We start from the raw sequence: 12,387 nt of genomic DNA, 5'->3' as shown, positions 1-12,387 counted from the left end.
GGATAGGTTTAAGTATATAGTCAGGATGATGACTTAAGCTACCTTACCCTAGCACCTGCTACACCTGCTAATTGCACCTCAGCCCAAGTTCATCCCAAAACATTTTACCACCAGCAATATAGGCACCTCTTTCGCTTCCACGCAGACACAGCAGAAATCACGCAGCTGCTTCAGCGCACACAGTGTGGTGTCACACACCAAGTACACTAGAAGGACAGAAAGATTATTCCATGCTCAGAAGTCTCCCTTTATTCCATTACTAGATCTCTAGCACAATCTTGCTGAGCAGTCTGGAGCTCCCAACAGTGCTGCTCCAAACCCTCTACCTCTGACCCCTGGCCAGGCTTTCGGAAGCCTTCAAGCTTGGACTCACCCAGGCTGATACTGTTGGACACTCGCTGATGTAGCCTTGCTGTCTGGATGGGCTTGTGGTACAGAGGCCACAGAGTGGGATCACTCACAGCTGCCCACACATGAGAGAGTGGCTGTGACACCACACCTGCACCCAAGAAGCCGTGTCGAGTAGAAGAGAATTCCTTGTAGTAAAACTGCACCTCTTGTTCCTCACCCTGGTAGCTGGGAAACACAGGAGGCAAAATAGAGAGGAGGATATCAGCATGAGGTGTGCCAGGAAAGCCAGGGCAGAGAAAGAGAATCATAGAAGGACCAAAGCACTACAAAAGAACTTACTTCCAGCCAGCTGTTGCCTGGCGGCTGAAGAGGTTGTGGAGATTATCTGAACAAGCAGCCATTACCTGGGGACAGAGGGTAGAAGCCAGGTCTCTAGGTTCAACAGTTCTGCTAACGTTTACTAAATGCCCATTTATCAAGACGAAGAGTTGTTGAAGCTCCCATGCCTTGGTGGCCCTAATCTGCCTGGCTTCTTTCCCTCTCCATCCAGCATAAGTCTGGCCATAGCAACAGGAGGGGGAAACAAGTAGACACAGAGACTCACATCAGCCATTGAGGTGTTGACAATGTGTTTAGCCAAATCCTGGTAGGGAGAGGAGAAGCAGGTCCCTAAACTGGATAGGCTGGAGGGAGAGCAGCAGCCACTGCCCAGGGAGGCTCTGCGACCTACAACAAAGAGATGAAGGCTCTGTAATGACCTGAACACCAGCATGGTGGGACAGTGGTATGGGACCAAGAGTCTTGGGCCAGTTAATCTCAACAGCTATCATTCCCCAAGCTTCCTACTCACTGTGGGCTAAGCTTTTCCAGGTAGATCCGGTCAGATACAGCTGACTGTTCCTCACTGTGGACCGACCCTGGCAACCACCTATCCAAGTGTCTCGGAAGTCTGGTACCTGAGAGTCCTCCTGCAGAATAGCAGATACTTAGAACAGGACATCCAGAAACATCTACTAGCAGTTGCAATGGGACTTCAGGAGGTTGGATGCTGTGGTGGTTTGAATAAGTATAGCCCCCAAAGGCTCATATTTGCTTTGGAAGCCTTTAAGTTCTTGGTCTCAACAAGGCTGACACTGTTGGTTACTGGAAAATGGCACTATTGGGAAGAATTAAGGAGGAAGTATGTCATTGGGGATGGATAGGTTTTGAGGTTTCAAAAGCCCATGCCAGGACCAGTGTCACTAATGAATCAGAAATATAGTGTTCAGCTACTGCTCAGCACCATGCCTGCCTGCTGCCATGATGATAATGGGCTAAGCCCCGAAACTGTAAGCAAGTCCCCAGTGAAATGCTTTGAGTTGCCTTAGTCATGGTGTCTCTTGACAGCAATAGATACCAGCCAACAAGGCTTCATTATCCAGGCCACAGGCTTAAAGGGTTGCTTGCAGATCAGCTGCCATGGCAATCTGGATAACCAGTACATGGGCATGCAGCCCTCTGCCGAATGGCCACAACCCAGGGTCATAGAAGAAGCCACCTGTATCATGGTGGCAGCAGGAAATGGGCCATCGTGGGGGGGGGGGAGCTAGTGTAGGTAATAAAGTCAAAGTGAAGGGGAGATGAGGAAGCAGTGAGCTGTGGACAGCAGACCTTGGCCCTGACCAAGTGCAGCACTGAGCCAGAAGTCCTACTATAGGACCAGAGCCTCTAGATCTCTCTTGTCTTTAGTTAGTAAACTACCCCTAAGCCAGCTGTTCCTCAGTGAAACAAAAACATGGGCCACTAAAGAGGAAAAGGCACCTGCCACCAAGCCTGAGGATGAGAGTCTGTGGGACAGAACTGATACTGAAAGCTGTCTTGTGTGATAGTATGTGTATCATATGTACACACTAGATAAATGTAAAAAAATTTAAATGAGAAACAGTTCTACCTTCTTCCTTACTCTCCTGCTGTAACAGTCTCAAGTCAGTTTTAGATCTGTAACTGTCAGGATTCATTTCACCTAATCACCGTCTTTCTCCACCTGCTTCCACCTCTCCCTTTTGACTAGATATGAGCATTTAAACATACAGAGATGTCTTTCCCAGCATTGAGCTTCCTGAAGCCAATGTTCTGTCATCTCCTAACCCTCGCCTATACAGCATCCACCAGAACTAGAACCATTTGCACTCACGACTCCTCCAAAAAACCACCATAGGCCACAATCCTGTGGGACCACAAGATGCTTTCAGCCCCATCTTCCTGCATCTTTCAGTAGGCTGTCACATGCCCATCAAAATCTGTTCCTCCAGCACCCAGGCTCTCTGCTCCCACCCGTGCTCTGTCTCAGGTTCTTACTGGCTGTCCTTAACCACAAACTGACATCTTGGAATTCTTTTGCACTTGGGCCAATGCCCTAGGCAACCTCACCCGGTGACAATGCTAGACTGGTGATTTCTAGCTATAATCATGAATCAATATTACTAGGACAACTGGACTGGCACTGGGGGCAGGGATTACATCAGAGACCCATTTTATAGAGCAGGTCAAAATTCTTTATGCTTTGTGGGTCAAATATCAGAGCAAGAAAAATGTAGCATTATTAAGAAAAAAAATTTAAAGGCCAAAAAGCAGGAAAAGACTAGTTAGTGTGTAAGGTAAATAACGCCAAAAATCAAAATATAAAAACTATAGAAAAAAAGACACAAAAACTAAACTGCAACAGCACATTAAAAGAATATTCCTGGTATATAAAATGAGTTCCAGGATATCCAGAGTTACACAAATCTTTGTCTTGAAAAACACAAATTTTAAAAAAGGACTAGAAAGATGGCTCAGTGCTTAAAGAGCACTGGCTGCTTTTCCAGAGGACCTGGGTTCAATTCTCAGCACCTACATGGCAATTTTCAACTGTCTGCATTCCAGTTCCAGGGTATCTGACACCCTCACCCAGACATAAATGTAGGCAAAATACCAATGAACATAAACTATAAAAAGAATAATACATCATGCATGCAAGTATTTGGTGTGTATTTAGAAAATTCAAGAAAGCAAGGAATATTACCGAAAACAATAAGAAAGCAAGGATAGTTTCATTCAGCCAATATGAACAAATACACAAGATAGCAATGTCCAAAAACTGAAAAGTAATGCCCTGGAAAAATCATACATGCTCCCTTACAGTAAAAAATATATCTCAGTTTAAACTGGTATGAAATAATAGAAGCATCCCGCTAATGTCTGGAAAAAGATGAAAAAATGTTCTCACCTGTTCAGGATCTAGCTAATGCAGCTACAGGGCAGAAGCACGAAGTAACACAGTAAGGACATGGTGAGAGGTCTAGGATTTGACTGGACATGCCTACAGTCCTAAAGAGATGTAGAGAAGAGAAGCTATCCAATATGATAGCCTGTTTGCTGAGTGTGCCCAATGTGGCACATGTGACCTTAGAACATTTTGGATGTGGTGTCAAGTCACCTATTCCTCCATAAATACAAAGCAGATTATAACCTAACATTTCCAAAAGCAGCTACCAAAAAGCACTGGGATTCCACAGAATGGCGAATGGAAACCTTTATCTTCCAATGAACTGAGAAAGGAGCATAGCAGAAGAAACAAAATATCCCAGGACTTGCCCTAGCTCCACTGCCCAGAAAGATGGCTCCCTTCTCCAGGGGTGAAGGGAAACAGAGTCCAGGATAACTCATCAGTGCAAATGGGACAGGCCTGGCTACTGGGAAGACCCAGACCCCTAACAGGTTTACAGCCTGGCTAAATAAAGAACTTGGAATCTCCCTCACCTGGCTTTAGAAAAAGGATTCACTTTTAACTCACAGTGCAGTGTCCTGTTCCCTTCCCCGCCACCTGCTGGGGTGCTGTAGGCAGAAGACATTTTGATAATGGACCTGTTTGAATTTGTACTGCTCTGGGCACCCAAAATCCCTGTCCCCATCTCTGGAGTCCTATAGAAATTTCACTCTACCAGCAACAAGGGGAGCCACCTCACACGCGAGAACTAGCTTAGTAGTAGTGACTCAAACCTGACGAGAGCATGTGGGGAACAACATTGACACAGAAGGGAAAGAGGGTAGAAGCTGAGAGGATTGTCCCAAATTACTAAAATGACAGGTACCAGTGAAACCTAGATTCCTAAAAGCTGGAAAATCTAATCTAATCTTGGTAAATACTGATGGCCAATTTAAAAATCAAGTGGACATAAAAAAAATAGATCTATTACAAGCAACAATACTGAAACCGCAATAATCTCCCAACAAAGAAAAGTTCAACGCTGGGTGACTGCATTACCAAATTCTACCAAACCTTAGAAGTTAATGTCAGCTGGGCAGTGGTGGTGCACACCTTTAATCCCAGTTCTCGGGAGGCAGAGGCAGGCGGATCTCTGTGAATTCGAGGCCAGCCTGGTCTACAAGAGCTAGTTCCAGGACAGACCCCAAAGCTACAGAGAAATCCTGTCTCAAACCAAAAAAAAAAAAAAAAAAAAAAGTTAATATCAATGCTCCATAAAACAGAAAGGAAAGGAACACAACCAAACACATTCTAGGAAGCCAGGACTATCCTGTTACCAAAGCCAGATAAACACACAACAGCAACAAAACTAGAGGCTAAATTCTCTCATGAATTAAGATGGAGAAATTCTCAACAAAATATTGGGAAACAGAATTCAAGAATACACTGAGGAGCTGGAAAGATGGTGCAGTGGTTAAGAGCACATGCTGCAGCCAGATATAGTGGCACAGCCATTAATGCTAGCGCTCAGGAGGCAGAGGCAGGCAGATCTCTGGGCTTGAGGTCAGCCTGGTCTACACAGCCAGAGCTACGTAATTGAGACCCTGTCTCAAGAAAACAAACAAAAAGAACATGTGCTGCTTTTCCATAGGACCCCAGTTCAGTTCTTAGTGCCCACGTGACAGTTCATAGCTCTAACTCCATTTACAGCAGCTGATGCCCTCTTGTAGCATCTATGAACACTAGGCACACACGTTACACATATAAAAATTCAAGCACACATGCATGCACATAAAATTAAATTTTTAAGAAATTCAACATACCATTAAAAAACAAAGCCGGGCGGTGGTGGCACACACCTTTAATCCCAGCACTCGGGAGGCAGAGGCAGGCGGATCTCTGTGAGTTCGAGGCCAGCCTGGTCTACAGAGCTAGTTCCAGGACAGGCTCCAAAGCTACAGAGAAACCCTGTCTCGAAAAAAAACAACAACAAAAAAATAATAATAATAAAAAAATAAAAAACAAATCATAAAAGCAATCCCACCCATAATAAGTGTTTCATTTAGTTATTTTGTGGCTAAGAATAAACTAAGAAAGTCAAAGACAATGAAAATTGCAAAACACTGAAGAAATTGAAGACAGACACTAAGAGGCTCAGAGGTTAAGAGCACTTCCTGATCTTCCAAAGTACCCCACTTCAGTTTCCAGAACTCACATCTGCTTGTAACTCTACTCCAGGTGATCTGGTGTACACATTTACACAAACACACATACAAATGTAAGTAAAAAATGTTTTAAAATCTTTAAATTCAAATATGGAAATAACTCCCCAAAGTTGATTATTTGGAAGAATTATACAATTACATCCCCATAATACTCAAAGCAATTGACAGATTCAGCATAATCCTAATCAAAATTTCAATGCTATTCTTCATGGAAACAGAAAAAACTAATCCCTAATTCATATGGGAATGTACTCCCAAACAGAAATCCTAAGTGAAAAGAGCAAAGCTGGAAGGTTTACAATACTTGATTTCGAGGAATGCTAAAGAACCATGGTAACAAAGCCAATGTGGTATTGGCTTAAACAGACCATAGAAAATCTAGAAATAAATCTTGCATGCACAGCCAACTGATCTTTCCTTCACAAAGATCCCCAAACAAATACTGGAGAATGGACAGACCACTGGAATGAGTGGAAACATACATCCAGAAGACTGGATCTAGACCCTCATCTCTCACCACCACAAAATTAACTCAGAATGGATAGAAAGATGTTGTTTCCTGAGTGTCTTGCTACACACCACAAGTGACCCTGAACTCATGGTCCTTCTTCCTCAACATACCAACTGCTGGGACTACAGGTGCGTATCACCATGCCAGGCCTTAGTGTAAAACATAAAACTTAGAAATTACTACAGAAGGGCTGGAGAGATGGCTCAGCGGTTAAGAGCTATTGCCTGCTCTTCCAAAGGTCCTGAGTTCAATTCCCAGCAACCACATGGTGGCTCACAACCATCTGTAATGGGGTCTGGTGCCCTCTTCTGGCATGCAGGCATACACGCAGAAAGAATATTGTATACATAATAAATAAATATTTTAAAAAAAGAAGAAATTACTACAAGAAAACAGAGAAAATAATTCAAAAGTGCACAATCAATGATTTTCTGAACATGGCTACAGAGCTTTTAAGTTGACAGTTGAACTGGGCAGTGGTGGTATACACCTTTAATCCCAGCTCTTAGGAGGCCTCAGAGTCAGGCAGATCTCTGAGGTCTAGGCCAGACTGATCTACAGAATGAGTTCCAGTACAGCCAGGACTTAAAAATGAATAAATAAATAAATAAATATATATATATAAATAAATAAATAAAAATTGACAGTTGAGATTATATCACATGTAAAAGTTTCTGTACAGCAAAGAAAATGGCCAGCAAAGAGACAGTTAAAGAATTAAGAATGAATTGGTGATGGTGGCACACACCTTTAATCCAAGCGCTCGGGAGGCAGAGGCAGGCAGAACTCTGTGAGTTCGAGGCCAGCCTGGTATACAAGAGCTAGTTCCAGGACAGGCACCAAAGCTACAGAGAAACCCTGTCTCAAAAAACAAAAATAAAAAAGTAGTGCATCTATGCACCTGCTGTGGGCGGTGGTGGCACATGCCTCTGAGTTCCAGGACAACCATACTACATAGAGAAATCCTGTCTGGTTTGGACATGGTGGGGAATGAGGGAGTCAGGCAAAGATCATGAACCCTAATAGCTCCACTAAGAACTAGACTTCAATTCACAAACAAAGGGCAAAAACCAATGGCCCTGACCCTGGATGAGGTGAGGCACATATGCTGGGCCAACACCCCTTTACCCTCCTTGAGTGATGACCAAATAAGGACAAAGCCTGGGACTTGTTCAGACTTGCCCAAGAATGGAGAAGCTATAGCCTTGGCCTACCCTCACTAGCCCAAACCAATTAGAAATGTACTAATATGATTGCCATTTACATAAGCCAATCCTAAATAGAATGGCCACACTGCTTTTCACATTCCTGTTGCTGTCCTTAAAAAGAGCTTACAAGTCCCTCTCAGGTGTGTGAGACCCCCTATACATGTGGTATAATAAAAATGTTCTTGCTGATTGCATCATGACTAGTGGTTTTTTGGGGGACCTCTCGTGGAAGAGTTGTACACTATCCATGTGCATATTCATATGGGTGTACACACGATGCCCTGCTGTGGGAAAATCCTTCTGTATGCCGTGAATATGTTTTACTCCCATTGGCTAATTATAAAGCTGTTTGGCCTATAGCAAGCCAGGATTAAGTCAGGCAGGAAAGCCAAACTGAGGACTGGAATGAAGAAGGGTAGAGTCGGGGGAGACACCAGTGAGCTGCCCAAGAAGCAAGATGCTAGAGGACAGGTAAAGCCATGAGCCATGTGGTAATACAAAGATTAATAGAAATTGGTTAATTTAAAAGTAAGAGCTTAAAAGTTAGTAATAAGCCTGAGCTACTTGCTGAGCATTTTATAATTAATATAAGCTTCTGTGTGTGTGTTTACTTGGGACTGGGATGTCAGGACAGAAAAGCTACGCCTCATTTAATAAACCATGTGCATATTCATATGGATATACACACTATCCATGTGACTAAGATGAATACTTTTGGGTAGGGAAAATGTACCTTCATGTCACATGGCATATGCACTGTTTAGATGTTATTTTTTACTATGTGCATTTTAATTTATAATGTGAACTTTAAATATTTATCTCCAGCCAGACCTTATTTGGAGCACTTCATGTTTCCAGCTGCTTTCTTGGTTGTAACTAGCTTCTTCTTCATTCTAAGCTGAATTCTTCAGAAGCGCCTTTAACCCAGTAAGTAAATATCAAACTTGCAACCTTCCCCACAAAACCTGGTCCTTCTCTAGCATCCTTCATTGTTGTTATGGCCACCACCTCAGGTCAAACAGGAGTTCAGAACTGAGCAGGTAAAGGTACTTGCCATATAAGCCTGGCAACTTGAGTTCAATCTCCAAGATCTACATAAAGATGGAAGGAGAAGGTAGGCCTTTAATCCAGCACTCGGGAGGCAGAGGCAGGCGGATCTCTGTGAGTTCAAGGCCAGCCTGGTCTACAGAGCAAGTGCTAGGACAGGTTCCAAAGCTACAGAGAAACCCTGTCTTGAAAAAAAAAAACCAAAACAACAAACAAAGATGGAAGGAGAGAACCAACTCCAAAAAGATATTCTTTACTGACACACTGTGGCATCTATCCACAAACACATATAGCACTCACAATAGCAATAAATAAATGAGTGCATGCTGTTTTCAACTCTGTCTCTTTCTCCTACATCCTACCAGTCACCAAGCAACTGCTCTTCTTGCACCCTTATCTGGTGATCTTCACTGGAAATGCTCCATCTTTCTCAATTCTGCCATGGTCATCAATAGGTCTTCCCTGGGCTGCTCTTCTCTCTCCCTTGCAATCCAATGTTCTATTATATATATGCCTGTGTGTGGTGTGTGTGTGCATGCATTCAGGCAGGTGTATGCATGTCACTGCAGCAGCTTTAAAAAAATCTTTTCTGTGGAGTAACATCATCAGACTAGAAAGGGGACAGAATTCTCAGTACACTCTTTTGCCATTCAGCCATCTTAATCTATATTCCATCCACAAGGGCTCTGCTTAGCTCTTCACACTCTGAGGCCTCTCTTCCGAGGGTACCCCTCTCCCAAAAACAGCGCCACTCAGCTCTTCCTAATCTCATTACCACTCTAGTGTCAGTGCAAACAGTCTCGTCAGGATGTCTTCACTGACTCTATAGATCTAGACAAACCACCTGTTATGCTGGCTTGGCATTCCTTCAGTTAGCTCAGTGTAATAACAATGAACATAAAACAAGCAGCTTAACATATCTATCTCGGGGCTGGAGAGATGGCTCAGAGGTTAAGAGCACTGCCTGCTCTTCCAAAGGTCCTGAGTTCAATTCCCCGCAACCACATGGTGGCTCACAACCATCTGTAATGAGGTCTGGTACCTTCTTCTGGCCTGCAAGCATACACACAGACAGAGTATTGTATACATTGTATACAGAGTATTGTATACAAAATAAATAAATAAATACATAATAAATAAATAAACGCCATTTTACTTACTACCTTATCCTAAAATAGTGTCTACTATTTAGGATAAAATAAAAGCTTAAGTTGGGGCTGGAGAGATGACTCAGTATTAAGAACACTGGCTGTTCTTCCAGAGACCTAGGTTTGGTTCCCAGTATCTACACGGTGGCTTACAACTGTCTGTAATTCTAGTCCCAGGGGATATGATGCCCTCCTCTGATCTCCATGGGCATCGTGCCCTCACATGGTACACAGGCATACCTGCAGGTAAAACCCACACACAAAATAAAAATAAATCATGCTGGGCATCATGGTAGATGCCTTTAATCCTAGCACTCAGGAGGCAAAAGTAGAGACAGGCGGACCTCTATGAATTCAAAGCCAACCCAGCCTACATAGTAAGTTCCAGGCCAGCTAGTGCTTCATAGTGAGCCCCTGTCTCAAAATAAATATATTTTTAGCCAGGCGGTGGTGGCGCACGCCTTTAATCCCAGCACTCGGGAGGCAGAGGCAGGCGGATCTCTGTGAGTTTGAGGCCAGCCTGGTCTACAAGAGCTAGTTCCAGGACAGGAACCAAAAGCTACAGAGAAACCCTGTCTCGAAAAATCCAAAAAATAAATAAATAAATTTTTAAAGATTTATTTATTTATTATGTATACAGTGTTCTGCCTACATGTCAGAAGAGGGCACTAGATCTCTTTACAGATGGTTGTGAGCTTCCATGTGGTTGGTAGGAATTGAACTCAGGACTTCTGAAAGAGCAGCCAGAGCTCTTAACCACTGAGCCATTTCTCCATCCCAATAATAAAAATCTTTTTAAAAAGAAATAACAACAACAAAAGTAAATAAAACTGAACATGTACTGTTTTGTTTGTTTGCTGACTTTTTGGTTTTTGTTCTTGTTTTGAGACAGGGTCTCAAAACAAGAAGTATATAGTTCTGTCTGTCCTGGATCTTACAATGTAGATCCATTTGGCCTTAAACTTGCAGAGATCCACCTGCCTCTACCTCCTGAGTGCTAAAATCAAAAGCCTGCACCACCATGCCTTGCTGTATACTACCCAGGTTCCTTTTCCAGCACCCACATTACAGCTCACAACTACCTGTAGCTCCAGCTCCAGGGGGATCTGATGCCTTTGGCTGCTGTGAGCACCAGTACTCACGTGTATACACAGAAACAAATACATAAGCATAACTATAAATAAAGCAAACACACAGAAATGCAAGATTAAAGGAGAGGAAGGCATATGGGAAGGGCTCAGTGGAGACCTGCAGAAGACACAGGTCCTACACATACTTACATCTCAGAAACTTCCTGATGTCTGTCCACTCACCTTGACCTCTAGGGACTGGGGGTGGCCCGAGAAGGCTGGGCTGCTGTTGTAACCAGATGTGATGCCAGAAGACAGGCTACCACTGGAGCTGGTGCACAGGGAGCTAGAGTTGGCTAGAGTTTGTAGTTTTTCCTCTTCCTGGGAAGAAGACAGATAAAACTAGCTTCTGATGATACACCCTCGCTACCATACTCTCTCCTCTGACCTTCCCTCTCACCTCCACAGCTAACCACCACTCTTCCTAGAACCTCCTGCCTACTTCCCAGAAGCCACCACTCTCCTGCTGCCCCACATCCCTGACTCCACACGGAAGCCTCTTCCTCCCACATTCTGGCCTGTGTCAAATATGGTCTGATGAGCATGTAAAGGGAATAGGAGCCCAGCTTTGGGCTGGAAGCCCACTGTCCAAGTGGATCTCCATCAGAGCTGCCAGAGTCTAAGATCTGGCCCAGGTTTCAGGCCTCTCTTAAGGCAGAAGATCACTTCATTCCTCACCTTCAACAGCTGGGAGATGATCTGCTGGCGGATTCTCTGCTTTTCTTGTTCGGTCCGCTCCCTGAGCCGATCTCGAGCCTGGGCAATCTCCACTTTGGCCTCCTCACGGGCTTGATGATAGTCTCTAAGCATCAGCTCAATGTCGGAGGGTAGGTTGGCTGATCTCGACGCTGGTTCTGGGATCCTGGGGAAGTATACAGAGGGGGAAGATGTTCTAACATGATGGGTGCATAAAGTATGGTCCTGCCCACCCTAGCAGGCTCAGCAAACCTCCTGCTGTCTACAAAGTCATCATTTTATGTTCTTAGGAGGTTTCTAGAAAGAGAGGAACGAGCCATTCTAAGACCTAGGCACACAGACTTGCATAACATATGAGTCCCTTTTGTCTAATGCATTCTCATGATTTCTCTCTGTTCATCTTCTGCACAGCTATACCCCATTCCCTTTTATACATCCTATTTCCATTTGCCCTAGACTTCCACATCTACCTCAGTTTATCCAGAAACCTGGAAAAGCCTCTGAGATGTTCAAATTCTAGTCCCTTTCCCCACAGAGCCTGCAGGAAGTGGGCTCTAGATTCATACTTACCTAGTGGTCTCTACGACATCCTTCCTCAGCTGCTGCAGGTATTCTCGGCGTCTGCTGGGCAAGTCAAATTCCCAGGTGGGGAGATCCTTGTTGGGCAGGAAGCCGAGTTGTTTCTGGGGACTGAGGCTTCGTGTTCGACGGAAGTTATGAAGTCGCTCAGCCCTCTCTCTCCTGAGGGTCTCTATGGTCTTTTTCTGCCTGAGACAAAATGTGATTGATTCACTGAAGCTAGTACTACATGGCCTTCACCCTGAAGATCCCTGAGGGGAGCAAGG

General features: G+C 44.1%; 1 protein-coding gene across 1 annotated transcript in view; it reads right to left on the bottom strand.

The window, feature by feature from the left end:
- Positions 1-12,387, bottom strand: part of Stard9 (StAR related lipid transfer domain containing 9) — an 83,396-nt gene that overhangs the window by 755 nt on the left and 70,254 nt on the right. The window contains exons 24-31 of the mRNA XM_075961898.1: positions 12,113-12,310; positions 11,525-11,708; positions 11,030-11,167; positions 1,202-1,319; positions 956-1,077; positions 691-755; positions 374-576; positions 127-206 (exon numbers count right to left, since the gene is read on the bottom strand). Of these exons, the coding sequence (XP_075818013.1) occupies positions 127-206; positions 374-576; positions 691-755; positions 956-1,077; positions 1,202-1,319; positions 11,030-11,167; positions 11,525-11,708; positions 12,113-12,310 (1,108 nt within the window). The remainder of the gene's footprint in view (positions 1-126; positions 207-373; positions 577-690; positions 756-955; positions 1,078-1,201; positions 1,320-11,029; positions 11,168-11,524; positions 11,709-12,112; positions 12,311-12,387) is intronic.

The sequence above is a fragment of the Microtus pennsylvanicus genome, chromosome 2 (assembly GCF_037038515.1).
Source record: "Microtus pennsylvanicus isolate mMicPen1 chromosome 2, mMicPen1.hap1, whole genome shotgun sequence".
In the NCBI taxonomy this organism is placed as follows: Eukaryota; Metazoa; Chordata; class Mammalia; order Rodentia; family Cricetidae; genus Microtus; species Microtus pennsylvanicus.
This window is presented reverse-complemented; position numbering and strand designations above follow the sequence as displayed.